This window comes from Phacochoerus africanus, chromosome 5 (assembly GCF_016906955.1).
Source record: "Phacochoerus africanus isolate WHEZ1 chromosome 5, ROS_Pafr_v1, whole genome shotgun sequence".
Lineage (NCBI taxonomy): Eukaryota > Metazoa > Chordata > Mammalia > Artiodactyla > Suidae > Phacochoerus > Phacochoerus africanus.
Genome location: NC_062548.1, coordinates 76,981,367 through 77,008,184, shown reverse-complemented (window position 1 = coordinate 77,008,184; position 26,818 = coordinate 76,981,367). Strand labels below are relative to the sequence as shown.

The 26,818-nt window shown below is 42.9% G+C and overlaps 1 protein-coding gene across 3 annotated transcripts in view; it reads left to right on the top strand.

Moving 5' to 3' along the window:
* The window catches only part of ANXA4 (annexin A4), a 69,388-nt gene that overhangs the window by 40,010 nt on the left and 2,560 nt on the right, over positions 1–26,818 (top strand). For all 3 annotated transcript variants that reach the window (XM_047781866.1, XM_047781867.1, XM_047781865.1), the window contains 9 exons: positions 2,676–2,770; positions 6,203–6,316; positions 7,505–7,595; positions 9,519–9,598; positions 11,614–11,670; positions 18,112–18,205; positions 22,202–22,297; positions 23,370–23,428; positions 24,555–24,677. In XM_047781866.1, the coding sequence (XP_047637822.1) occupies positions 2,676–2,770; positions 6,203–6,316; positions 7,505–7,595; positions 9,519–9,598; positions 11,614–11,670; positions 18,112–18,205; positions 22,202–22,297; positions 23,370–23,428; positions 24,555–24,677 (809 nt within the window). The remainder of the gene's footprint in view (positions 1–2,675; positions 2,771–6,202; positions 6,317–7,504; positions 7,596–9,518; positions 9,599–11,613; positions 11,671–18,111; positions 18,206–22,201; positions 22,298–23,369; positions 23,429–24,554; positions 24,678–26,818) is intronic.

Sequence of the window (26,818 nt, the reverse complement as noted above, 5' to 3'; positions counted from 1 at the left end):
ACTTCTTAGAGGATGTCGAAATGAGTTGAGTTTATTCAGTAAGTAAATAGATAAGAGAGGGTTTCGGTGAATGGAATATCACGAGCAAAGCCATGGGGTGAGTATGAGCAAAGCCATGGGGTGAGTATTCTGCATTTTAGCTGAGGCTTCAGGGAGTCATAGTAAATACATAGATTGCAAGCAGGAAATACTTACAAAGCAGGAGCTGGCTGGTTCGGATCCTTGTGGGAAGGCAGGTAGCACAGGGAGGTCCTGAGGGTGTTACTGATGTTGGGGGGATGGCCCAAAGGCACTGTCTGGGAAACGACAAATGCCAGAATCAGGATGCTAGCTGGATGGAGGTGGTTAGGGAGACATAAACCCACAGACAGGTAATAAAAGAGGTCAGGAGAAAGGAGTGCAGTATAGCTGGGTCACGTACAGTAATTCAAGAGCTAAGTCTCTGGATTTGGCTGCTTGTATCCTTTTGTATGAATATTTACCATAGTGAATAGGGTATGGTGGAGAGTCCCCAAAGGCAGGCTGCAGTGCTGGTAGTAAATCCAGCAGACCATGGGGAGCCCTGGTGTAGCCTGAGCAGGGGAGGGACACTGTGAGAATTTGTCTCTGTAGGAAAATGAACTGGGCAAGACTTTGGAAAGACCAGTTAGGAGGTGAGAATACTACTTAGCAGACTTCACAGTTGTCTAAGAAGCAACCCTGAACTGGAATGGAATTAAAAAGGTGCAAAGCCTTGTTCACAGATGCAAAAAAAGGTTTTAGAGCTAGGTTTTTACATGGCTTGACAGGCAATTTGAATGTGAAGGAAGAGAGATGGTTAAAAAAAAAAAAATCAAAGCCGTTTTGAGCGTTCAAGCCTGACAGACCAGAAGAGGGGTGGCACCTTTCACAGAAATGGTGTAAATAAGCAAAAAGTGACAAACCTTCTCCGCCCAGCTGAGAGTTCTGCAGGAAAAAGGATGGTTGTGTTTATTACCCCCACTTTTTTTTTAAGAGAACAGAGTAGGTCCCTAGGGTATCTAAACTTAAAATTCTGAAGCTTCCTCTCTATACCTCACACTTTTCTGGATCTCTAACTTTGCAAAGAACAACTCTTGTAAACCTATATTTTTTTCATTTCTCCCTGAAATATTTCAAGACTCTCCTCTGTAACTCGCCACAACTTCCCATATAGGTATAAACAGTTAATTCACCCCACGTACATGAACATCCAGCAGTGACATGGACAAGGAACCAGTTCAAAGGGTCGGAATAAAGTCCCTCTGTAAAAGCCGCTGCAAGAAACAGGCAAACCAAATTTAGGACCTTCTTGCTTTGTAATTTGTAGTGAAAGATTTTGGAAGGATATTGCATCGTGGGAATCCATGGGCAGTTATAAAAAGTTCTCTGATCAGAGATCAGGAAAGAGAGCTTAGAAATGAAAAAACACAGTTACAAACCGTGAAACGCAGTGGATGCAGCAAGAAGCCAATTTAAACCTTGTAAAGTGCCCAATCTGTGAATTAAAAGCTGAGTTTGAACTGTTCCAAAACTTACAGGAGATGATAAAGAGTGAAAAACGAGGAGAGAAAAGGAAGGAACGTGGAAGATGAATCTAGGCGATCCAAAGACTCTGATAAGAATCCCGGAGGAGGGGAAAAGCATGATCCCAGTCAACATTTACTGGATGTTTAGAAAGCACCAGGCATTGTGCTCAGCAACTCATTGAATCGTTTTATTGAGCACTTGCAGCAGCCCTGCCAGGAAAAGTATTGTGACTACTCACATTTATAGATAAGGAAACTGTTGGAGAATGGCTCCGATCTTCAGTGTTGGAAAATGAGTCACATGAACATGGGGAGATCTCGACAAGGCTCTTTACTTCAGCAGAAGGACATGGGTACTCAAGCAAGTGCAGGGAAGAAAAAGCCCTCCCTTTTTATCCCTAAGGCAGGTGATGTTCCTGTCTCCTTCCCATTGGTCAGGTCAGGGTGCACATTCTTCCCGGTTGGCTAATTGTAACAAACTGTTGCTGGGAGAAAAGGTAAAGAGGAGAGGTGGGTGTCACAGGGAGTGTTTCAGCTGAAACCTGAGCAAAATGGAGTAACCAAGATTTCCTTTGATAGAAAAGACATTATGTTACTTCGCACAAAACTAACTCTCAGAGAAGTTAACTATTTTGTTGAGTGGTAAATAGCTAATGAAAGGAGAAATAGCTAATGAGACTCAAATCTATTGTCTGTTTTCTGCCTCCTGTCCTGCACACCCCCCCCACCCCCGCCAAAGACAGACCCTCTGAACAAGAACTGCTCGGAAAGCTCTAGGAGTTCCCATCATAGCTCAGTGGTTAACAAACCCAACTAGCATCCATGATGACATGGGTTTGATCCCTGGCCACACTCTGGGTTAAGGATCCACATTGCCATGAGCTGTGGTAAAGATCAGAGATGCAGCACGGATCTGGTGGTGCTGTGGCTGTGGTGTAGGCCGGTGGCTACAGCTCCCATTTGACCCCTAGCCTGGGAACCTCCATATACACTGGGTGCAGCCCTAAAAAGACAAAAAAAAAAAAAAAAGAGAGAGAGAGAACTTCTTGGAAAGCTCTCTACGAGTATTTGGGTTAGACCAGTGTCCACAGAGGAACTCACTTTCACATCCTTCTCTCAAATCCCGTTCACCATCTCCCTCCTCTCCAGGCACAGATGAAGATGCCATCATCAGCGTCCTCGCCTACCGCAGCACCGCCCAGCGCCAGGAAATCAGGACAGCCTACAAGAGCACCATCGGCAGGGTAGGCACCATCTCCTGGGCTCTGCGTGATTGACAAGGAACCTGTCAGGCAACAGGGAAGCGGGGCCCTTCCCTTCTTGGTGTTTTTTTGGGTTTTTTTTTTTGTCTTTTTTTAGGGCCACTCCCACGACACATGGAAGTTCCCAGGTTAGAGGTTGAATTGGAGCTGCAGCCACAGCCTACACAGCAACACTGGATCCAAGTACATCTGCGACCTAAGCTGTAGCTTGCAGCAATGCTGGATCCTTAACCCATTGAGCGAAGCCAGGGATCAAACCCACATCCTCATGGATACTAGTTGGGTTTGTTACCACTGAGCCACGATGGGAACTCTGGCGCTTTGTTTTTAAAAGATGGATTCTTTGCCTTGTTTAAAGGTGGTGGTGGTGTTGTTTTCTTTTAATAAAGAGTTTATTCTCTTCATGTGTATCATGATTATTGATCTATTTAAACTTAGTTCCTCCACCTTATTTCGTGTTTTTTACTGTTTTTTAAATTTTTATATTATATTGGAGTATAGTTGATTTACCAGGATATGTTAGTTTCAGGTGCCCAGCAAAGTGATGCAGTCAAATACATACCTATTCTTTTTTCAGATTCCTTTCCCATATAGATTAATACAGAATATTGAGTAGAGTTCCCTGTGATACATGATAGGTGCTTGTTGATTATCTATTTTGTATATAACAGCATGTATATGTTAATCTCAAAACTCCTAATTTACCCTCCCCCCCCCACTTTTCCCCTTTGGTAACCATAAGATTGTTTTCAAAGTCTATGAGTCTGTTTCTGTTTTATAAATGAGTTCATCTGTATCATTTTTTTTTTTTAGATTTCACATATAAGTGATCTCATATGGTATTTGTCTTTCTCTGTCTGACTTTGCTTAGTATGACTGTCTCTAGGCCTACTCATGTTACTGCAAATGACATTATTTCACTCTTTTTTAAGGCTCAGTAGTATTCCATTGTGTATCTGTACCACATCTTCTCTATCCATTTGTCCGTTGATGGACATCTAGGTTGTTTCTATGTCTTGGCTATTGTGAATAGTGCTGCAGTGAACATACAGGTGCATGTATCTTTTTCAATAAAAGTTTTGTCTGGATATATGCACAAGAGTGGGATTTAGGTCATATGGTAGTTCTGTATTTAGTTTTATGAGGTACCTTCATACTGTTTTCCACAGTGGTTGTACCAATTTACATTCTCACCAACAGTGTAGGAGGGTTCCCTTTTCTCCACACCCTCTTAGAGGGGAAGGGGATGAATATCAATTAACCTACATTGCAGCTCACAGCAATGCTGGGTCCTTAACCCACTGAGTGAAGCCAGGGATCGAAACTGTGTCAGAATCCTAGTTGGGTTCATTACCACTGAGCCATGGCAGGAACTCCTATTCAGGGTATGTTGTTAAGTGAGCAGGCACATTCATCTAGGGACTCCTTTATACTCAAAGTATTGAGGACACTTTTGTTTTTGTAAATTGATATTCATCCCTTTCCAGCATTTGTTTTTTGTTGACTTGTTAATGATGGCCATTCCGACAGATATGAGGTGGTACCTCATAGTAGTTTTGATTTGCATTTCTCTAATAATCAGTAATGTAGAGCATTTTTTCATGTGCCTGTTGGCCATCTGTATATCTTCTTTGGAGAAATGTCTATTCAGGTCTTTTGCATATTTTTCATTTGGGTTGTTGGGTTTTTTTGCTGTTGGGTTGTATGAGTTGTTTGCATATTTTAGAGATTAAGCCCTTGTCAGTTTCATAGTTTGAAACTATTTTCTCTCATTCCATAGGTTGTCTTTTTTTTTTTTTTTTCATGGTATCCTTTGCTGTGCACAAACTTGTCAGTTTGAATAGTTCCCATTGGTTTGTTTTTGCTTTTATTTCTGTTGCCTTGAGCACATCTTCTTTATCCAATCCGGTCAATGGACATATAGGTTGTCTCCATGAATAGTGCTGTGATGAATATTAGGGTACATGTGTCTTTTCTAATTATGGTTTTCTCCAGATACATGCCCAGATGTGGGATCGCTGGATCATATGGTAGTACTATATTTGGGTTTTTTGGTGGGTTTTGTTTTTTTGTTTGTTTGTTTGTTTTTGATCTTTTTAGGGCTGCACCTGCAGCATATGGAGGTTCCCAAGCTGGGGGTGGAATCAGAGCTGCTGGCCTGCACCACAGCTCATGGCAGCATGGAATCCTTAACCCACTGAACAAGGCCAGGGATTGAACCTGCACCCTCATGGATGCTAGTCAGATTCGTTTCTGCTGAGCCACGATGAGAACTCCCTTTATTTGGTTTTTTGAGAAGTCTCCACATTGTTCTCCATAGTGGTTGCACCAGCTTACATTCATACCAACAGTGTAGGAGGGTTTCTTTTTTCTACACCCTCTCTAGCATTTATTGTTTGTAGATTTTTTTTTCTTTTTTTTTTTTACAGCCACACCTGGAGCATATGGGTGTTCCCAGGCTAGGGGTTGAATCAGAACTATAGCTGCAGCTCTATGCCACAGCCACCAACCAGATCCAAAGCACATCTGTGACCTAGGCAGCAGCTTGCAGCAATGCCATATCCTTAACCCACTGAGCAAGACCAGGAATGGAACCTGCATCCTCATGGACACTATGTTGGGTTCTTAACCCACGGAGCCACAATGGGAACTCTCTATTTGTAGATTGTTTTTTGATGATGGCCATTCTGACTGATGTGAGGTGGTATCTCATTGTAGTTTTGATTTGCATCTGTCTAATAATTAGTGATGCTGTGCATATTTTCATGTGCTTTTTGTCCATCTATCTGTATTCTTCGGAGAAATGTCTGTTTAGATCCTCTAATCATTTGGGTTGTTTGTTTTTTTGATAGAAGGCTGTATGAGATATTTATATATTTTGGAGATTGACTAAAGGGAAGAGTATTTTTATAGCCTTTCACATAATTGTAGGTTTGCAGACGTGTCAAGTAGCCTTTGGAAAACTGCACTGTACTGTTGAGAGGCTGACAGTGTAAAGTCAGATCCCAATATCTTACTGTCATTATCAAGATGGATTCGACGGAGTTCCTGTTGTGGCTCAGTGGTTAACGAATCTGACTAGGAACCATGAGGTTGCAGGTTCGATCCCTGGCCTTGCTCAGTGGGTTAACGATCCGGCGTTGCCGTGAGCTGTGGTGTAGGTTGCAGACACGGCTCGGATCCTGTGTTGCTGTGGCTCTGGTGTAGGCCAGTGGCTATAACTCCGATTGGACCCCTAGCCTGGGAACCTCCATAGGCCTCGAGTGTGGCCCTAGAAAAGGCAAAAAGACAAAAAAAAAAAAGATGGATTTGAGCACACAGGCCCCCTGAAAGGGCCTCAGAGACCCCAGATGTCCCTGGACCACTGGTTTCAGTTACTGTAACAATTCAGCAGAGCGTTTTCTTTCATCCCAGGACCTGCTGGATGACCTGAAGTCGGAACTGAGTGGCAACTTTGAACAGGTGATCTTGGGGATGATGACACCCACTGTGCTGTACGACGTGCAGGAGCTGCGAAGAGCCATGAAGGTTCGTGCTCCTCCCCTCCAACTCTCCATGGCGTTAGTGAAAATGCTGACCACAGACACACTTTCTCAAGAAACTGTGACAGAGGCCTTCTGAGATGAGGAGGAGGAGTAGGCATAGGGGAAAGATTCCCCTTCATTTATGACAACTTGAAAACATGACATTGCATTATAGCAGGTGTGCTTTTTTTGGCCACACTCATTGCTTGCAGAAATTCCCAGGCGAGGGATCGAACCCTAGCCACAGCAGTGACCTAGGCCACAACAGTGACAATGTCAGATCCTTAATCCTCTCAGCCACCAGGGAACTCCTACAGCAATTGTAATTTAAAAGTTGTTGCCCCCGTTGGAGTTCCTGCTGTGGCGCAACAGGATGACCAGTATCTTAGCACTGGAATTCAGGTTCAGTGCCCTGCCTGGCACAGTAGATTGAGGATCTGCATTGCTGCAGCTGCAGCTTGGGTCGTGACTGTGGCTCAGATCTGATCCCTGGCCTGGGAACTCCATATGCCTCGGGGTGGCCAAAAAAAAAAGTTGTAGCCCCCCAAATTAAGGAATAATTTACTCTTTCCCATGGCTTGCTGGGGAGTGATTATGCTTGTGCTTTTGGTGCAACTCCAGAAACTTTCTTATAGTATTAGCTACTTCGAGGTATGACTGACACCTCTGGGTCTGCTGTAAGCTTAGAACTGGCAGAAAAAAGGGTTTTCATCCTCCCTAGATGCTGGATCCACTATGCCCTATGCCAGGATCTCCTGATTTTTAATGACAAGTATGAAATTCCAATACAATTACCCTCCTCCTCCATGTCAATAAATCCTCAGCCCTGGGGAAGGTTCTGGGCTAGGCTCTGGGAAAACAAAGAGGGAACAGCCTTTGCCAGAAGATTCAGCCCTTCAAAGGAGAAGTACAGGGAGGTCAAGGAAAGGCTAAACCCCCAGAGAGCAGAGACCGTCCCTAACCTGGCATAATAACCAACTCCTAGAAACAGCCCATAAATATTAGTGCTAATAACGATAATGGTAAATATGTTGGAATGTGGATAGGACAACTAAAAAGGAGCAAATCCTGTTGGTGGAATTTGGTGAGTTGACTTTATTCTCTGTGGATTCTTGGTTGTATTTCTCCTGTGTCTGGAACTCAGTTTGGTAGACTGATTTATAATACCCTCTACTCTGGGATTTGTGTTTAGGGAGCTGGCACGGATGAGGGCTGCCTGATTGAGATCCTGGCTTCCCGGACACCCGAGGAGATTCGGCGCATAAACCAGACCTATCAGCTGCGTATGTAGCATCCTCAGTGGCCCTGGCCAAGGCCTCCCTGAGAACTAAACTAGCAGCAGGTGGTTACCCAGAATCAGACTCTCCTCATAGAAACACTGACCCTGAGGGACCCTCAGGACCAGGCTCTGCCCTCAGCAGATCCCCATCAAGATACATGTCTGTTGGAGGGAGTTCCTGTCATGGTGCAGCGGAAACGAATCCAACTAGGAATCATGAAGTTGAAAGTTCGATCCCTGGCCTTGCTCAGTGGGTTAGGGATCTGGTGTTGCCGTGAGCTGTGGTGTAGGTTGCAGACTCGGCTTGGACCTGGCGTGGCTGTCCCTGTGGTGTAGGCCGGCAGCTGTAGCTCCAATTCAACCCCTAGCCTGGGAACCTCCATATGCTACAAGTATAGCCCTAAAAAGCAAAAAAAAAAAAAAAAAAGTCTGTTGGCTTTTCAAGACTTCTCAGGTGCATCTGCCACTCACCTTAGGCTACCCAGCAAAATTTTTTATTACCCTGAAAGCTGGAAAGCTTTCCTTAGGATCAAGCAGAGAATCAAAGGTGTTTGTTCAGAACTGGTAGCACCATTGCATCCTAGCCCTCCAGGAATGGCCTGCAGGAGCAGTCTTGCCCAACATCTTAGCTACCTCACAGTGATAGCCATTTACTCCCCTCTTAAAAATCTCCAGCAGATAATACATATGAGGAATCTTTAAAAGATACATGCCTTTTGGCCTAAGAATATAATTTAAAAATGCAAAAAGATTTAGATCCCACAGTGTTTATTCATTACTATTTCTATTAGCTTAGAATGTCCAATAGTAGTAGATTGGCTGAACAAAATCTGGTACATGCCCGCAATGGGCTATTACATAGTGGTCAAAACTTACACTAAGGAGTTCCTGTTGTGGCTCAGCGGTAACGAACCCGACTAGTATCCATGAAGGACATGGGTTCAATCCCTTGCTTCACTCAGTGGGTTAAGGATCTAACGTTGCTATGAGCTGTGGTGTAGGTGGCAGATGCAGCTTGGATCCTGCACTGCTGTGGCTGTGGCATAGGCTGGCGGCTGTAGCTCTACTTTGACCCATAGCCCGGGAACTTCCATATGCCTTGTGTGAGCCCCTAAAAAGACAAATACATATAAGAGAACAAAGTACACTGAAGGATATTAAATTACATTAAATGGTTATGGTGTAGGAATGGGTGAAAATGACAAATCAGAGAATGGTATGCTGTGGTCCCAGTTTTAAAGAAGAGAAAAATAATAGGTGTGAAACGAGGAAGGATATTTACCAAAATGTTAATGATTATTATTTCTGCGGGATTAGATTATGGTGAGGTTTTTTTTGTTTGGTTGGTTGGTTTGGTTTGGTTTTCTCCCTTCATTTTACTTATTTCTTTTTTCCTAAGTTTTCTGTAATAAGCATGTGCACTTTGGTAGAAAGAAAACAAAATATTACGAGTTTTTGGCAAGTGTCCAGAGCAGGAGATTCTCACCTTGGGAGTCTGGTTCTAGTGCTGGGTCCCCACATCCGCCCAATACGAGTCTTCCTCCCCTGGACAGCCTCCTCCGTCCCCAAACACAGCTTCAGAAACTGCTCTGTCTGCCTTTCCACATGCTGCTCAACTGGTTCTCCACATTACTGCAAACCACAGTCAGGACAGAAGGAAGCACTGAGTGGGGATCACAGCCCCACTTTATTGATCCCCCAATTTAAGGAGCAGGAGCATCTCACTTCCCCTCTAAGGACAAGCTAAACCTACCTTGACCATTTTACCAAAGTTGACTGTTTGGAAAACTGTATGTGGGCTCAAAAACCTCATGACAAGCCACTTTAAGAAACAAGCTGGTTTGGGGAGGATGGAAAGCTCTGGGGTGTGGCCCAGGGTCGGGCAGGATCCTTTATTCTGATGTGGCTGATTGCGTTCTCTTGCCAGAATATGGGCGGAGCCTTGAAGATGACATTCGCTCTGACACGTCGTTCATGTTCCAGCGGGTGCTGGTGTCTCTGTCCGCTGTGAGTTGCTCCCTCCATTGGCTGCTTTTGGCGGGATCGGGTTTCATTAAGATGCTTACTCTCTATCCTCTTTTCCAGCCTGTTTTATCCTTTCAGTCTCCCGACTGTGACTTTTCCCCTGTGGGTTTTTTGGGGGGGCCTCCCTGTCATTTTATCTTCTCTCCTTTAAAGACTCATGTCTGCCCATTTGTTCTCAGTTGTATGTACAAGTACCCAGTACCTGCCAGGTCCTCTTAATCATTCCTCGGTGCACTGAAAGTTAGGAACATGATGAAGAGGCAGTCCTGGGCTTTAAGAGTTTATATTGCCTAAAGAGGGGATAGCAGGTCCAGAGGTTGCTGTAACAAAGGCATGAAAGGAAGTGTCAAAAAAGAGGCACAGAGTAAAAGGAAGGTTCAAGGAGAGATCTTGGTTGTGGGATCAATGAAAAGGCTTCATGGCAGAGGTGCTGAGTGAGAGAGGACTCTGAGGGTTGCTAGGATTTCACGAGGCAGGGGTGTGGGTAGGTACCTTCCAGGTGGGAAGAACATCAATCAAGGAGGCAGGAAACACTGGGTGTGTTCAGGGATCCATTGGGCTGGGCGGTCAGGCTGGTAATTCTAGGAGCAGGGTGGAAAGAGGAACCAGGATCCTATGTTGGGAAGACTTTACACTTTATTTGGAGAGCAATGGGGAGCCTCTGAAGGTTTGGCTTTGAGTGGAGGCGGGGAGCCCAGGCGGGAGGTACCTCAGTATTCCTGATGAGAAAAAAGTGGGACTGGGCTAGTGTGGGAGCAGGGGTGTCAGAAAAGAGAAGGATTTGCAAGGTGTCTCACACAACTCCACAATTTCATCCTTATCCCTGACCTCTTTCCCGAGTAAGAGACTCATTTCTCACTGCTTTTTAGATGTTTCCTTCTGTATATTCTGCCATTGCCTCAAATCAATCCTCCAACTAAAACCTGAGCTCATTTTCCCTCCAAACTAGCTCTTCTTCCTGCCTTGTCTTTTTCTATTAATATCGTTGCTATCCTTCCAACAACCAAAGCAGAAGCCCACCTCTGACTCCCATTTCCCTCTGTCTCTGCTATTTACTTAATAATGCTGGTCTGCTTTTCTTTATTTTTTATTTTTGTCTTTTTAGGCCCACACTCATGACATATGGAGGTTCCCAGGCTAGGAGTCGAATCTGAGCTGTAGCTGCTGGCCTAAACCACAGCCACAGAAACACCAGATCCAAGCTGTGTCTGCAACTTATATACCACAGCTCATGGCAACACCGGATCCTTAACCCACATGCAAGGCCAGGGACTGAACCTGCATCGTTGTCGTGGATACTAGTCAGATTCCTTTCCACTGAGCCATGATAGGAACTCCTGGCCTGCGTTTCTCATTTCCTACTCACTTTTTCTTTTCCTTCCAATTTTACCACTGCTGAAGCATGCCTAGACCACAGCGTATTGGGCAGCATAACAATAATAGAGTCTTACAGGCTGGCTGAATGTAGCCCCTTTTGCCGCTCTTTGGCATCCTTCCCTGGCTTGAACCCTGCCCTCCCAGTACTGGTACTGGTAAGGAACGGGGCACTTTCAGGTGCTCTGCAAGCCCCACCATTGGTCCCAGGGTCTCTTGATTCTCCTCTCTTCCCCTCCCTCATTTGGCAGAATTGATCAGGGTAGACTTGCTGGGTAGGAAGGCATAAGTCAGCTGGGGAGACATGGGTGTAGGCGGAGGTGAGGAAGAGGAAGGGATAGTCAGGGAGGGAGAAGCTACCTCCTGCCCCTTCAACTGGCAGAGACACCCAGGCAACATCAGGGAGCCACACTGGGCTTGCCCTCTGGCTGGGTCCGATCAGAGCCATGGGAATAACCTAAGCACATTCGAGGACATCTGTCCTCTCTTCCTAGGCTGGAGTCATGACCCCTTTGTCTAATTCCCTTGTCCTTGGGTTCCCAGATGTTCTGTCTTATCACAGCCCCCAAATCTTTGAGGATCCTCTCTCAGTCTCTTTGTTTTTTTTCCCCCCTCATCCTCAGGGTGGCAGAGATGAAGGAAATTATCTGGATGATGCTCTCGTGAGACAGGATGCCCAGGTTAGTAGAACTGCAGCTTCTTTCTTCTCTTTTGCCATTAAGGCAGACCTGAACTGGTGGACACTTTCTTACAGTTCAGTGTATGCGGACCAGGCTGGAATGTGTTATGAAAAAAGATTCCCACGGATGACCTTTAATAGCAGAAGTTTCATGCAGAGATACCTGGGGCTTGGGGATAGCATGGGGCACCGTTATATAACCATGGCTGTGTTCCAAATTTCCTGCCATTGGGACTGTGGTGGCTGTCCCACTGGGCCATGGAGTATCTTCTGAATCACTTGGAAGAAAAGGGACCTGCCTTTACTTTGTTCACCTCACATTTTTACTTCCCCAAAGAGAACATTTACCTCAACCTATGTGAGGGTCACCTATGGCCCAGCAAGTACCCTGTTGGGTAAAACTAATACCAACCCCCAAGAGGCAGTTGTTTTCCTGGCACCCAGCCCACTGATGGCTGACCTGGCACCAACCTCTGGTCTATTTACTGTGGCCAGATAGCACTCATAATAATAGCTACTGAAAAATTGGTCCTTAGCAGGCACCAAACACTATTCTAAGCTCTTTACATGAATTCTGTCATTGAATCCTTGCAATAACCCTATGAAGTAAGTATTGCTATCCCCACATTATGGACAAGGAAACTGAGGTTCAGAGAAGTCAAGTACCTTGCTCAAGTTCCCACAGATAATACATGGCAGAATTGGGGTTTGAACCTAGGCATTTTGGATCTAAACTCTGTACTCTAAGCCAATATTTAACTTTAGAGAGAAATTGGTCCCTTTCAGTATGTGAGTTATGAACCACTAGAGATCCTGTGGAGAAAAAACCTTTTGCTTTTACCAGAAGGGAGAGGAGTATATGGGTCCTAAGAATTCTGAGGGCTCAGGGAAGTCCATCCCCTATAGGAGATATAGGAAGTTGCCTTCAATCCAGAAGGTTTGAGGAAGAAGAAAGTTTTAAAAACACTGTAAATCTCCAGTGTTTAAATGAATTTCAGCTACCTCAAGGACAGCATTTTGGGGCATATTAGTAGGAACCTCCATAGCCCAGGTGAATCCCGAATTTAAAGGAAGAGTTATTCCTGAAATAATGTATCTACTGTCACTTTTTTGGTGGGTTTACAAGGTGGCATTATTTCAGGAATAACTCTGCCATTGGCTTTGTGCTTTTTTTTTTTTGGTCTTTTTCCAGGGCTGCACTCGCGGCATATGGAGATTCCCAGGCTAGGGGTCTAATTGGAGCTGTAGACACCAGCCTACGCCAGAGCCATAGCAACTCGGGACCCGAGCCGCATCTGCAACCTACACCACAGCTCATGGCAACGCCAGATCCTTAACCCACTGAGCAAGGCCAGGGATCGAACCCCCAACCTCATGGTTCCTAGTCGGATTCGTTAACCACTGCACCACGACAGGAACTCCTTAGCAATGATTTTTTAAATCTAACACTAAAAGCAAAATCAACAAAAGCAAAAATAAATAAATTGGACAAACTAAAAAGCTTCTCCACAGCAAAAGAAACCATCAACAAAATGAAAAGGCAGCCTACTGAATGGGAGAAAATATTTACAAATCACATAACCGATAAAGGGTTAAAATCTGATATTTTATCAGATATTTGGTATTTTATAAAGAACTCACACAACTCAACAGCAAAAAAAAAAAATCTGATTTTTAAATGGGCAGAAGATATGAGTACACATTTTTCTGAAGACATACAGATGGCAAACAAGCACATGAAAAGATGCTCAACATCACTAATTGTCAGGGAAATGCAAATCAAAACCACAATGAGATATGATCTTGTACCTTTCAGTATGGTTGTCATCAAAAAGACAACAAATAACAAGTGTTGTGAGGATGTGACAAAAAAAGAGCCCTTATGCACTGTTGGTAGAAATGTAAATAGGTGCAGCCACTGTGGAAAACAGTAGGGAGTTTCCTAAGTAAAATAAAAAATACTATTTTTTAAATAAATTTTTACTTCTGGTATTCCCTCCCCACACACAAAATATGGAAACGCTAACTCGAATTACCTCGTAATCCAGCAATTTTACTTCTGGTATCCCCCGCCCACACAAAATAGGAAAACACAAACTCAAGAAGATACATGCACCCCCTTATTCATGGTAGTATTTACAATAGCCAAGATATGGAAGCAGCCTAGTGCCCATCAATAGATGAATGGATAAAGAAATTGTAATATATATATACAGTAGAATAATACTATCCAGCCATAAAAAAGAATAAAATCTTAACATTTACAACTACATGGATGAACCTTAAGGGCATTATGCTAAGTAAGATAAGTCAGAAAGAGAAAGACAAATACCTGTATAATCTCCCTTAGATGTGAAATCTAAACAAACAACAACCAAAAAAACCCAAGCTCATAGATATAGAGAACAGACTGGTGGGTGCCAGAAGCAGGGATGGGGTGGGCAAAATGGATAAAGGGGGGTCAAAAGGTACAGACTTTGTTATAAAATAAGTCATAAGGATGTAATTCATAGCATGGGGACTACAGTTAATAATACTGCATTGCATATTTGAAAGTTCCAAAGGGAATAAATTTTTTTTTTTTAAATGGCTGCACCCATGGCATATGGAAGTTCTTGGGCCAGTGATTAAATCTGAGCCACAGTTACATCCCATGCCATAGCTGCTGCAACACTGGATCCTTTAACCCACTACACTGGGTTGGGGATTGAACCTGTACTTCCACCTCAGTTCGATCCTTAACCCACTGTGCCACAGTGGGAACTCCCCAAAGAGAATAGATCTTAAAAGTCCTAGGAGTTCCCATTGCGGCTCAGTGGAATGAACCTTACTAGTATCCATGAGGATGCAAGTTCGATCCCTGGCCTCACTCAGTGGGTTAAGGACCCAACATTGCTATGAGCTGTGGCATAGGTCACAGATGTGGCTCCAATCTGGTGTTGACCCCTAGCCTGGAAACTTCCATATGCCGAAGGAGGGGCCCTACAAAAAAAGTTTTTTAAAAAAACCACTCCTCATCATAGAATGGCTCACAACTGCAGCAGGTTGCAGCTGTGGCTCAAATCTGATCCCTGGCCCAGGAATTCCATATGCCATGGGGCAGCCAAAAAAGAAAAAAAATTTTGCAACTATGTATGGTGATAGATGGTAAGTAGACTCATGGTGATCATTCACAATATATACAAATATCAAATCATGTTTTACACCTGAAACTAGCCTAATATTATATGTCACTTATACTTAAATTTTTAAAAAACAAAACAGAAACCGTGCAATTCAACAAATAAGTATTTAGGGGTTTTTCAAGCAGCACAGTTCTCCTTGAAAGTGACCAGGTGAAAAGGTGCTTCCAAACAAATTTGGGCAGTGGGGGTATGTGGGGGGTGGGCAGGAGTAGAATTCAGGAGCGGCTTTTTCTGGATCCTCCAAGGCTCACAAAGAGGCAAAAGATTTGAGAACAACTTCCAGCTCTGGTTTCAGCTCTTCCAAGATAAGACAATAGAAAAATCTGTTCAACCTTTGCTCTTTAACTTGTGTCAGTGTTGAGGGACATTTATAGATTTTGGGTATGGAGGCTGGATTTTGATATAGGAAACTAAATGAGTTTGAGATGAGAAGAATTATCAGGACAAGTGGAATTAGGTAGTAATTTATTACAAAATGTAGAACATTTGAAATATAAAGAAGCTATTATCTACAAGTCCAATTTTATCTATTCTTGGGGTGAAGATTGCATTCAAGGAAATAATAGGTTAGTGTTCAGAATTCCTGCTTTAAAAAGAAATTCATAATATATTAAAACGACATTAAAGATGCCCTTCGAAGCTTTTGTTCTAAGATGGCACATATTTGATTCCCTTCTGAAAAACAAAGAAACCAGGAAGTAGAGCAAAGAGAAAATCTACATCAACACTGGAAACTATGGAGGAGGGCCATTAAAACACCAGATGGGCAGCAAAGCTGGGCCAAGGATGTGGGACGGCCATTCCTGCCACAGAAAGGAAGCGCGTGCGCACACACAAACACACACACACACACAAGCACACATGCATATACCCCCGCTGGAAGCAGGCACAGTGGCTTCCTGCAAATGGGAAAACTCCTCAGAGAAAAGACAAGAGCTCTGGCTCAGCTGCTCCCACTGGACTAGCAGCAAGTCCTCTTGCTTGAAATCCATTCAAATGAAAAGTGAGGAGCTCTAAGAAGAATCCACTTTCCCTTGTTCTGGGGGCAAAACTAGGACTAGATAGCTATTCATCATTTCAGGAAGAAAGAGCATGAAGATCAGCCCACCCCAACTCACTCTCTGGCCTGTTAACAAACTGAGGCACAGAGGGAGGCAAAGCTGGGCACACTGTAAGGAGGAAACAGGGTTCAGATTGCTGTGGATCCTGAAACAGATGAGGGAATGATGGATTTTAATTCAACAAGAGCCACACACAAGAAGAGATGCAATTAGAAAATAATGGGGAAAAAAAAGAAAAAGAAAATAATGGAGCTGCAAATGGAGCTGGATGAAGGGCAAGCAGAGATAAACAGAGGGCTAGAGGAGTTCCTGCTGTGGCCCAGTGGGTTAAGAATCTGACTAGTATCCATTAAGATGTGGGTTTGATCCCTGGCCTGACTCAGTGGGATAAGAATCTGGTGTCTCTTCGAGTTGGGGCACAGGTTGAGGATGCAACTTGGATCTGGTATTGCTGTGGCTGTGGTGTAGGCAGGCGGCTGCAGCTCCTATTCAACCCCTAGCCTGGGAACTTCCATATACTGCAGGTGCAGCTCAAAAAAGAAAAAAGTCTAAGAGCAAAACTAAGAATATACAGGTAGAGAATATACAGGGAGCATTTCAAGTTAGTGAAGAAGACAGATTACTTGGTGGAGTTGGGGCAGTTGACTAACCATCTGGAAAGCAGTAAAGTTAGATCCTGCGTTCACCTGACCTCATAATAAATTCCAAATAGATTTAATTTTTTTTTTTTTTTTTAAGGCCCACACTCACGGCATATGGAGGTTCCCAGGCTAGGGGTCAAATAGGAGCCACGAAGACGTCACCCATACTATTTCCTACAGTAGCTGTATCATTTCATGTTGTCACCAGCATAGCACAAGGGTTCCAGTTTCTCTATATTCTCATCAAGACTTGTTATTTTCTGCTTATTTGGTTTTTATAATTTTTAAAAAATTTTTTGACCATGCCCACAGCATGTAGAGGTTCCCAGGCCAGGGAACAAAACCAGCACTATAGCAGTGACCCAAGCCACTGCAGTGACAATGCTGATCCTTAACCTGCTGCGCCACAAAAGAACTCCTGTTTGGTTTGGTTTGGTTTTGTCTTTTCTAGGGCCGCACCTTCTGCATATGGAGGTTCCCAGGCTAGGGGTCTAATCGGAGCTGTTGCTGCCGGCCTATGCCAGAGCCACGGCAACTTGGGATCCGACCTGCGTCTGCGACCTACACCACAGCTCAAACGCCATCGCCATCCTGTTGCCATGAGCAGTGTCTGGTATGAGTAGCTACTAGCCACATGTGGCCACTGAGCACTTGGAATATGGCTAATATGACTGAGGAGTTGAATTTTAAATTTTATTTAATTTTAATTAATTGAGAATTTAGGAGTTCCTGTCGATGTGCAGCAGAAATGAAGCCAACTAGGAACCATGAGGTAGTGGGTTTGATCCCTGGCCTCACTCAGTGGGTTAAGGATCCGGCGTTGCCGTGAGCTGTGGTCTAGGTCAAAGATACGGGTTGGATCTCGTGTAGCTGTGGCTGTGGTGTAGGCCGGCAGCTGTAGCTCCAATTGGACCCCTAGCCTGGGAACCTCCAAATGCCTCAGGTACGGCCCTAAAAAGCAATAATAATAATAAAAAATTTAAAAAATTTAAAAAAAAATTTTTTAGGACCACACCCGAGGTATATGGAAGTCCCCAGGCTAGGAGTTGAATCAGAGCTGTAGCTGCCAGCCTATGCCACAGCCATAGCAATGTCTGATCTGAGCCATGTCTGTGACGCATACCGCAGCTCATGGCAATGCTGGATTCCTAACCCACTGAGCGGGGCCAGGAATCGAACTCACATCTTCATGGCTACTAGTGGGGTTCATTATCACTGAGCCACAAGAACTCCTAATTAATTAAAATGTAAATAGTTGCATGTGGTTAGTGGCCACTTTGTAGGACAGCCCAAGTCATTCCTTTTGGCTCTTAAGACATAACTATGTAGTCTGCATAGCAGGAGCCACTATTGTTTGCCCTGACTCTCAAGGAGATATCATAGAGACCCATTAGTCGTATGCCTAAGGAAAAGTTCTGAGTCATTTCCACTCATTGCCAAGTCTCCCAACAAAATAAAACTAAGCCAACTCTACTCTTTGAAGTTCTGGAAATATTTGCATATGTCCTGGCACCTTCTCTGTTGTGTTTTAAGCTTGTGCTTTGTTTGGCTTCAGGACCTGTATGAGGCTGGAGAGAAGAAATGGGGGACAGATGAGGTGAAATTTCTGACTGTGCTCTGTTCCCGGAATCGAAATCATTTGTTGCATGGTAAGGCACTTGCCTCATTTTCCAAAGAAACTATTTGAAAGATAGTGAGAATTATATTACCCATAATTGATAGCGTTTTTTCCTTTACTTGTACGAAGACCTAATTGTACTGAACTGTCTTAGCTGTCTTACCTCAGAAATTTATGAGTGCAACAATGTGCATGAGGGCCACGTTCTGAAAGATTAATCATGACTAAATAGCAAATGTGTAGTGTGTTCATTGAAGTTTGACATTTCTGTTTGTAGTCAGTTCATAGTCCATTTTCTAAAGCAGCTCCATTTAAATTTAGTTACATACAAAAAAAAAATCTTCAGGGAGTTCCTGTGGTGGCTCAGTGGTTAACGAATCCGACTAGGAACCATGAGGTTGCGGGTTCGATCCCTGGCCTTGCTCAGCGGGTTAAGGATCTGGCGTTGCCGTGAGCTGTGGTGTAGGTTGCGGATGTGGCTGGGATCCTGCATTGCTGTGGCTCTAGTGTAGGCCAGTGGCTACAGCTCCGATTCGACCCCTAGCCTGGGAACCTCCATATGCCGCGGGAGCAGCCCCAGAAATGGCAAAAAGACAAAAAAAAAAAAAGACAAAAAGAAAATCTTCAGTACATCAGCAAGCAGTAAAAGAGAAATGTTGGTTGACATTTATTCCTATTTAACATCCAAGTTGTAAAGCTAATAAAAGTGATTTCTTTAGGGGGCATGTTGCAGAAGATGAATAGTGGATAAGTTCAGAGTTTATTCCCTGTGTGTAAAGTTTCTAATTTGCTTCTGATAATGCTAGTCTTTGTAATGTGCTTTTAACTTCTTTGGGGAAAAGATAGTATACAATCACAGACTATTTGTTTTCAGGTTTATTTTCTTCTTGTAAGTAGCAATAAGAGTTTAATAAGATATTTCATCTTTTATGTAAGCTTTTTAGGTCCTTCTGCTTTAATCCTAATTTTATAAACTCACCATGCCTATATAATCACTCATAATTTACAAAACTTATGGGAAATTTGAGAAAAATGAGTTTGCTAAATTGAAAACATAAAAAAGTAATTTAAAATTACAGCACATTTGGAAGTTGCATTCATTTCACATATTCCACAGTGACAGTAGGGGCTTACTCTAGTTAATAAATGTCGCAGGCTATCATCAGATGCTCCAGCTTCTGACTCAGCTCCTTATTTTTATTTATTTTTATTTTTTGCCTCCCTTTGCCTGATTACTAATAAGGCCCAGCTCTTCCTAGTGGTATTTTCTAAGAACTGCAGGTCCTGAGAAGCCAGATTTAATGCAAATATATTTATACCAATTTTTGCTTCCAGGCACAAGTCAATAGTTGGGCAGTTATAAAACATCTGTGTATAAACCAATGGAAGAACTCTTTTAAGCATTATCTGAATTAGGAAAATGTTATAATCTTCTTACCCACCAACAGTAATAATGAGGATTCATAATAACTAAGAGTTTGTTAATTTGCTATCTTCTAGGTGCAGGGATAAGCATCTTATAAGCATTGTTTCTTATAATGTCCCAATGAAGCAGCCATTTTATAGTGGAGAAGACTGAGGCTCAGAAAATGTGTCAATTAGCTTTTTTAATTCCAAGCAATACACAACTGAATAATTACTTAGGAAAAGAGGAAATAATGTAGAATGGGACAAGAAGGAAAATGCAAAATACTAGCAGCCCGTTGAATTGAAGGGACAGCTGAACAGCTTGACAAAGAATAATAATCAAGGCAGTTCTTGGGACCTCAGTAGAAAGAAGTCATGGATTTATTTCTAAGGCAGAGTTTTTTAATATATGGTCTCCATTTAAAATGCTATTTCTTGGAGTTCCCGTTGTGGCTCAGTGGTTAACAAATCTGACTAGCATCCATGAGGATGCAGGTTTGATCGTTGGCCTCAATCAGTAGGTTAGGGATCCAGTGTTGCTGTGAGCTGTGGTGTAGATCACAGACATGGTTTGGATCCCCTGTTGCTGTGGCTTAGACCAGCAGCTGCAGTTTTGCTTTGACCTGGGAACTTTCATGCCACAGGTGCGGCCTTAAAAAGCCAATAATAATAATGATAAAATGCTGATTTTTGAACCCCTACTTCAGACTGGCTGACTTAGAATTTCTGAGCATGACCTCCAAGGAGGTGAACAGTTTTCCCAGATGATTCTTAGGTTCTCTGAGGTTAATGATGACTCAGTGCTTTGGGCCTGCCTAATGATCTGCTTGATTTAAAAATTCCCAGGGAGATAAGATTGGTGGGTCCTGGTTGGATGAACTGCTCACTAATTTGTTAGATCTGTGGTATGTTTTAGTGGGCAAGGGTGTCCCTGGATTGACAGCTCTGTGAGAATCACTCCAATAGGGAGATGGGGTAGCATCCCAAAGAAGGCCAATGTTCAGAAGATAAACAACAGAAAGCCATTCTAAGGCTCCAGAAGGAGGTGGCAGGAGAAGAAAATGTGTTCATAACGTTCAAAAATACTTGGTAAAAAGGAGGGAATTTTCTAACTATGTTAAAGTCTGTTAAATGATGCAACCTGCTGTTATCAAACATGACTCCATTTTGAAGAGGTTGACTTGCTCAAGGTTTTTGTTGTAATTGAAGTATAGTTACTTACAATGGTGTGTTAGTTTCTGGTGTACAGCAGAGTGATTGATTATATATATATGGAGAGAATGAACAGGTTTTAACTAGACCACTCTGGGTATTCTTTGGCATACTTCAAAAGGAAACTAATTAGCAACCAGGAGGTATATATATATATATATTCGTCTCCAGATTCCTTTCCGTTTTAGGTTTTTTTTAATATATATAATTTTTTATTTTCCCACTGTACAGCAAGGGGGTCAGGTTATCCTTACATGTATGCATTACAATTACATTTTTTCCCCCACCCTTTCTTCTGTTGCAACATGAGTATCTAGACAAAGTTCTCAATGCTATTCAGCAGGATCTCCTTGTAAATCTATTCTAAGTTGTGTGTTTTAGGTTATTACAAGATATTGAGTATAGAGTAGGACATTGTTTTTTATCTTTTTGTTTGTTTGTTTAAATGGCTGTACCTGCGGCATATAGACGGTCCCAGGCCAGGGACTGAATCCGAGCTGTGACGCTCACTGCAACGTGGCAGTGCTGGATTCTTTAACTGACTGTGCCAAGCCAGGGGTCAAACCTACACCTCCAAAAGCAACTTCAGCCACTGCAGTCAGATTGCACTAAACGGTGAACTCCTATTTTATACATAGCATTTTGTATTTGCTAATGCCAAACTCCTAATTTTTCCTTCCCCCACCTTTCTCCTTTGGTAACCATAAGTTTGTTTTTTATGTCTGTGAGATTATTTCTGTTATGTAAATAAGTTCATTTGTATCATTTTTTAGATTCCACTTATAAGTGATATCATAATATTTGTCCTTCTCTGACTTACTTCATTTGTAATCTCTAGGTCCATCTATGTTGCTGCAAATGGCATTATTTCATTCTTTCTATGGCAGAGTAATATTCCATTGTATAAATATACCACATCTTCTTTATCAATTCATCTTTATCAGGGGACAGTTAGGTTTCTTCCATGTCTTGGCTGTAGTAAATAGGAATTGCTCTAGTTTTGATGAACGAAAAGGAAGATGAACATGCAGGTGATTGCTAAGGCCAAAATTACAAAAGCGACACATTCTGCTTATTAAGGAAATGATGAGAACAATGAGAAAAGAAAGCAAGTCTCTCCAGATGTTATCTCCGTTTTATGTGTGAGAAAACAGGGTCTCACATAAGGGAAAGGACTTTCCTGATGTCCTCTAAGATTCATGGTATTCCTACTTCTCCGGCCCATTCCACGGCCCATTCCACTCGCCCTGTGCCTCCTGGTTCTCACCCACATTGCTAATTAGTTTCCTCTTGAAATATGAATAAACAGTGCAGCCTACTTAAAAGATGCTCATTCAGTTCTCCATAAATTTTAGTTTCCTCTTGCTCTTTTTTAGTATTTATCATTTCATTTTGTTCTTGTTTGTAGTGTTTGATGAATACAAAAGGATATCACAGAAGGATATTGAACAGAGTATTAAATCTGAAACATCTGGTAGCTTTGAAGATGCTCTGTTGGCCATAGGTAAGCTGGGAGGGGGTGGGGAGAGGAAAAACCAATGTTGATAGACTTTCCTCTGTATTACCAGCTTGTTGTCATGAGAGTCCCAGATAGTTTTCTTTAGGAATAAAAAAAATTGTTTAAATCGGAGTTCCTGTCGTGGCGCAGTGGTTAACGAATCTGACTAGGAACCATGAGGTTGCGGGTTCGGTCCCTGCCCTTGCTCAGTGGGTTAACAATCCGGCATTGCTGTGAGCTGTGGTGTAGGTTGCAGACGCGGCTCGGATCCTGTGTTGCTGTGGCTCTGGTGTAGGTCGGTGGCTGCAGCTCCGATTCAACCCCTAGCCTGGGAACCTCCATATGCCGAGGGAGCGGCCCAAAGAAAATAGCAAAAAGACTAAATAAATAAATAAAATTGTTTAAATCATTCATGATGTGTGATCCAGAATTTTAAGCAAGAAATATTATATACAACCTGATTATTATTGTACCACATGGCTTTATATATTTTATAACCTCTGTGCCTTTATATCTCTATACATGGAAAGGATAATCCTTTTTTTGTATATGATTTTTTTTTCCATTATAGCTGGTTTACAGTGTTCTGTCAATTTTCTACTGTACAGCATGGTGACCCAGTCACACATACATGTATACATTCTTTTTTCTCACATTATCATGCTCCATCAGAAGTGACTAGACATACCTCCCAGTGCTACGCGCAGCAGGAGGAAAGGATAAATACTACACTAGCTGCATCTTGCAAGTCTGTATATGTTTAGAATTACTATTTCATATGGTACAGATAGTAACAATAATTTTGAAACTATATGCTGCATTTTGCTTTAATGACCCTTATTAATTATTTCTGCAGGAACTTGACAATAAATTTAGAGTACTTTCTATCTGTGAAAATGCTTTTAGCATAACCTATGCTCATACAACTTTGTTTGGCTACATTTTCCAACAAAGCAATCAAGAAATACTATTTCATACATTTGTAGAGACTGGGGGAACAACTGTCATGTTTTTCTCATAGATTTTATCGGTAATCTTTTCATTTCTTTCTTTTTTTTTTTTTTAAATCTCTTGACAGTAAAGTGCATGAGGAACAAATCTGCATATTTTGCTGAAAGGCTTTATAAATCCATGAAGGTAAATGGCCTCGCTGTTTGCATTTGAATGGCTCTGACAAGCCTAGTATCTACCTTCCTAAGCTTACTTATGTCTCCGCCACAATTTAGCCATAATCAGCTGAGCTGTTCAGTTCAATTCTTGAAATAATTCACTGAGTGCTTGCTAATAATATTGCTAGGTTATATTTGTTGAATACTTACAATGTGTGATCACTATCCCTACTGCTTTATACATATGGATTGATTTTATCCCCACCACAGCTCTATGGGGCAGGTACCATTATCTTCCATTTTACAGGTTGAGGAAACTGAGGCATAGAGCAGAAGAGTCTATTTTCCCAAGGTCCTAAGTGAGGAAAGTCATGGAACAGGCTTCAGAACCCGAGCTCCTACCCATACATTGTACTCTGTGTAAGCTTGAGTGCCCTTGGTAAGAACTATGGGAGGGGCAAGAAAGATCAAAATGCAGTCCTTGCTGGAGTTCCCGTTGTGGCTCAGCAGGTTAAGAACCCGATTACTACACATGAGGATGCGGGTTCAATCCCTGGCCTCATTCAGTGGGTCAAGGATCCGGTGTTGACACAAGCTGTGACATAGGTCTCAGATGTGGCTTGGATCCAGCATTGCTGTGGCTGTGGTGTAGGCTCCAGCTGCAGCTCTGATTCGACCCCTAGCCTGAGAACTTCCATATGCCATGGATATGGCCCTAGAAAGCAAAGGAAAAAAAAAAGTGTCAGGGGTGAGGATCAGAAAAGAATATATATAAAGAAGTTGGTATATGTGAGCAGGACCTTAGAGGAAGTTTTATAAGGGAGGATTTCACATGGTAGGAAGGAAGGTAAAGCTGGGAAGAGAAGGATGACATGGTGGGGGATCATTGGAGGTATTGCAGGCAGACCAGAGAACATGGTATGTCCTTGGAAGGGCAGAGAGCAGTTTCCTCTGCTCAGAACACAGAGTGTTGGAAAGGTAAGTTGAGAGAAGACTTAAACTCAGTGGTGAAGAGGGATAGTCCACAGGCCTCTAAGGTTGTGGTGCAAGAGTCACCAGCAGAGCCGTGTGTGGTCTTCCCTTGATAGACTAACAGGGAGCACTGTCTGAAAAGCAGCTCGGCTTTGTGTGCAGGGATCTTGTGTCTTCCTTAGGGCTTGGGCACTGACGACAACACCCTCATCAGAGTGATGGTTTCTCGAGCGGAGATTGACATGATGGACATACGGGCAAACTTCAAGAGACTCTATGGCAAGTCTCTCTACTCCTTCATCAAGGTAGGTCACGGGGGGTTGGGGGGAGGAAGCGGGATGGATGGAGAGTTTGGGATTGGTAGATGCAAATTATTATGTTTAGAATGCATGGTCAGGAGTTCCCGTCGTGGCGCAGTGGTTAACGAATCCGACTAGGAACCATGAGGTTGCGGGTTCGGTCCCTGCCCTTGCTCAGTGGGTTAACGATCCGGCGTTGCCGTGAGCTGTGGTGTAGGTTGCAGACGCGGCTCGGATCCCGCGTTGCTGTGGCTCTGGCGTAGGCCAGTGGCTGCAGCTCCAATTCAACCCCTAGCCTGGGAACCTCCATATGCCGCGGGAGCGGCCCAAGAAATAGCAACAACAACAACAACAACAACAACAAAAGAATGCATGGTCAATGAGGTCCTACTGTATAGCACAGGGAACTTTGTCCAGTCTCTGGGGTAGAACATGATAGAAGGTAACAGGAGAAAAAGAATGCATATATATGTATGACTGGGTCACTGTGCTGTACAGCAGAAATTGACATAGCACTACAACTTAACTATACTCTTAAAAAAAAGGTAGGTCACAGGAGCTTTGCTTCGGCCGGGGGAAAGCTCTGATGAAAGGAAGGAGTTCTGACCTAGGGATTTAGATGCTTCTTATCCTTCTTGGTAGATATCATTCCCTTTAAAGCTGGTACTCTCATTCAGATATTTCCAGTCTCTCTCTTTTCACACAGATGTTTAAATTTCTGCCAGGTTAGAAGCTGGAGAGGTTTGCCCTCTAAATATAGTAATTATTTCATGTTGACCCCAGACAGAGATTATATGTTAATGAATGGTGCGATTTCCATTTCTATCTCCTTACAATAAAAGATAAGCACCTGAATCCATCATCCAGAACCCCATCCAAGGCCCACGGAGTTCTGCTGGAAATATGGGAAAGCATGGTAGAGTATCCTGGATTGCTGTTCTTTACGTGCACCAGACTGCTAGGAGTCCTAACATGGCATGGGAATGACAAGAAATGGCTCACATCCCTCAAAATCCCTCATCACTGGGATTTGGCCTCTTTTTTTTTTTTCTTCTTTTTAGGGCCACACACACGGCATATGGCAATTCCCAAGCTAGGGGCTGAATCAGAGCTACAGCACCTGGCCCACGCCACAGCTCACAGCAACGCCACATCCCCACTGAGTGAGGATGGGGATTAAACCCTCATGGATACGAGTCGAATTCATTTTCACTGCACCACAATGGGAACTCCTAGGATTTTCCTTCTTGAGGAAGCCAGAAGTACCTCAGGAATGGAGCCAAGACCCATTTCCCTAGAAGCTGGTGTTGCCTGCACAGTAAACGTCAAATCAGGATTTGACCTGTGAATTAAATATTCTGAATCCTACTTATAGCTGGGAGAGGTATAACTATTAGGTGCTTTGAACTACAGAGTTTGTGATTATGTCTACAAGGCATTTAGGAACTTGTTTCTATTTCTGTACAGACAGTGAGGTCACTTTATTTTGCAGAGCTGAAATATAGACTAACTGTAAGTAACACAATTTTAAGATTCAAGGATGACCATAAATGAAGCTATGGGAAAATATGTTGGTAACCTATATGGTTAATACCCCTATATGAAGAGCTTCTGCAAATCACTAAGAAAAAGGAGAAAAATCCAAAAAGAAAATATGAGCTTTATGAAAGATGAAACACAAATGGAAATAAATATGTATGTACAGTGTTCAATCTTAATAATATACAGTGGATCATAAATAAAAACAAATCATCATTTTTTACTTAATATCTTAGTAAAGTTTAAAGAGATCATACTAGCATTGAAAAAGGGTTGGGAAAAACTCTCTATCTCTTATGAAACATTGTATACTAGTCTAACTTTTCCAGGAGGAGACTTGGCAATAAATGTTTAAAAAATAAACTATATCTCTTATTAGCTATTATATGTTTTAAAATTTCCTTAGGGATGGAGTTCCCCTCGTGGCTCAGTGGTTGATGAACCCAACTAGTATCCATGAGGACACGGGTTCCATCCCTGGCCTCGCTCAGTGGGCTGAGGATCTGGTGTTGCCATGAGCTGTGGTGTAGGTTGCAGATGCAGCTCAGATCCCATGTTGCTGTGGCTGTGGTGTAGACCAGCGGTTACAGCTCCAATTAGACCCCTAG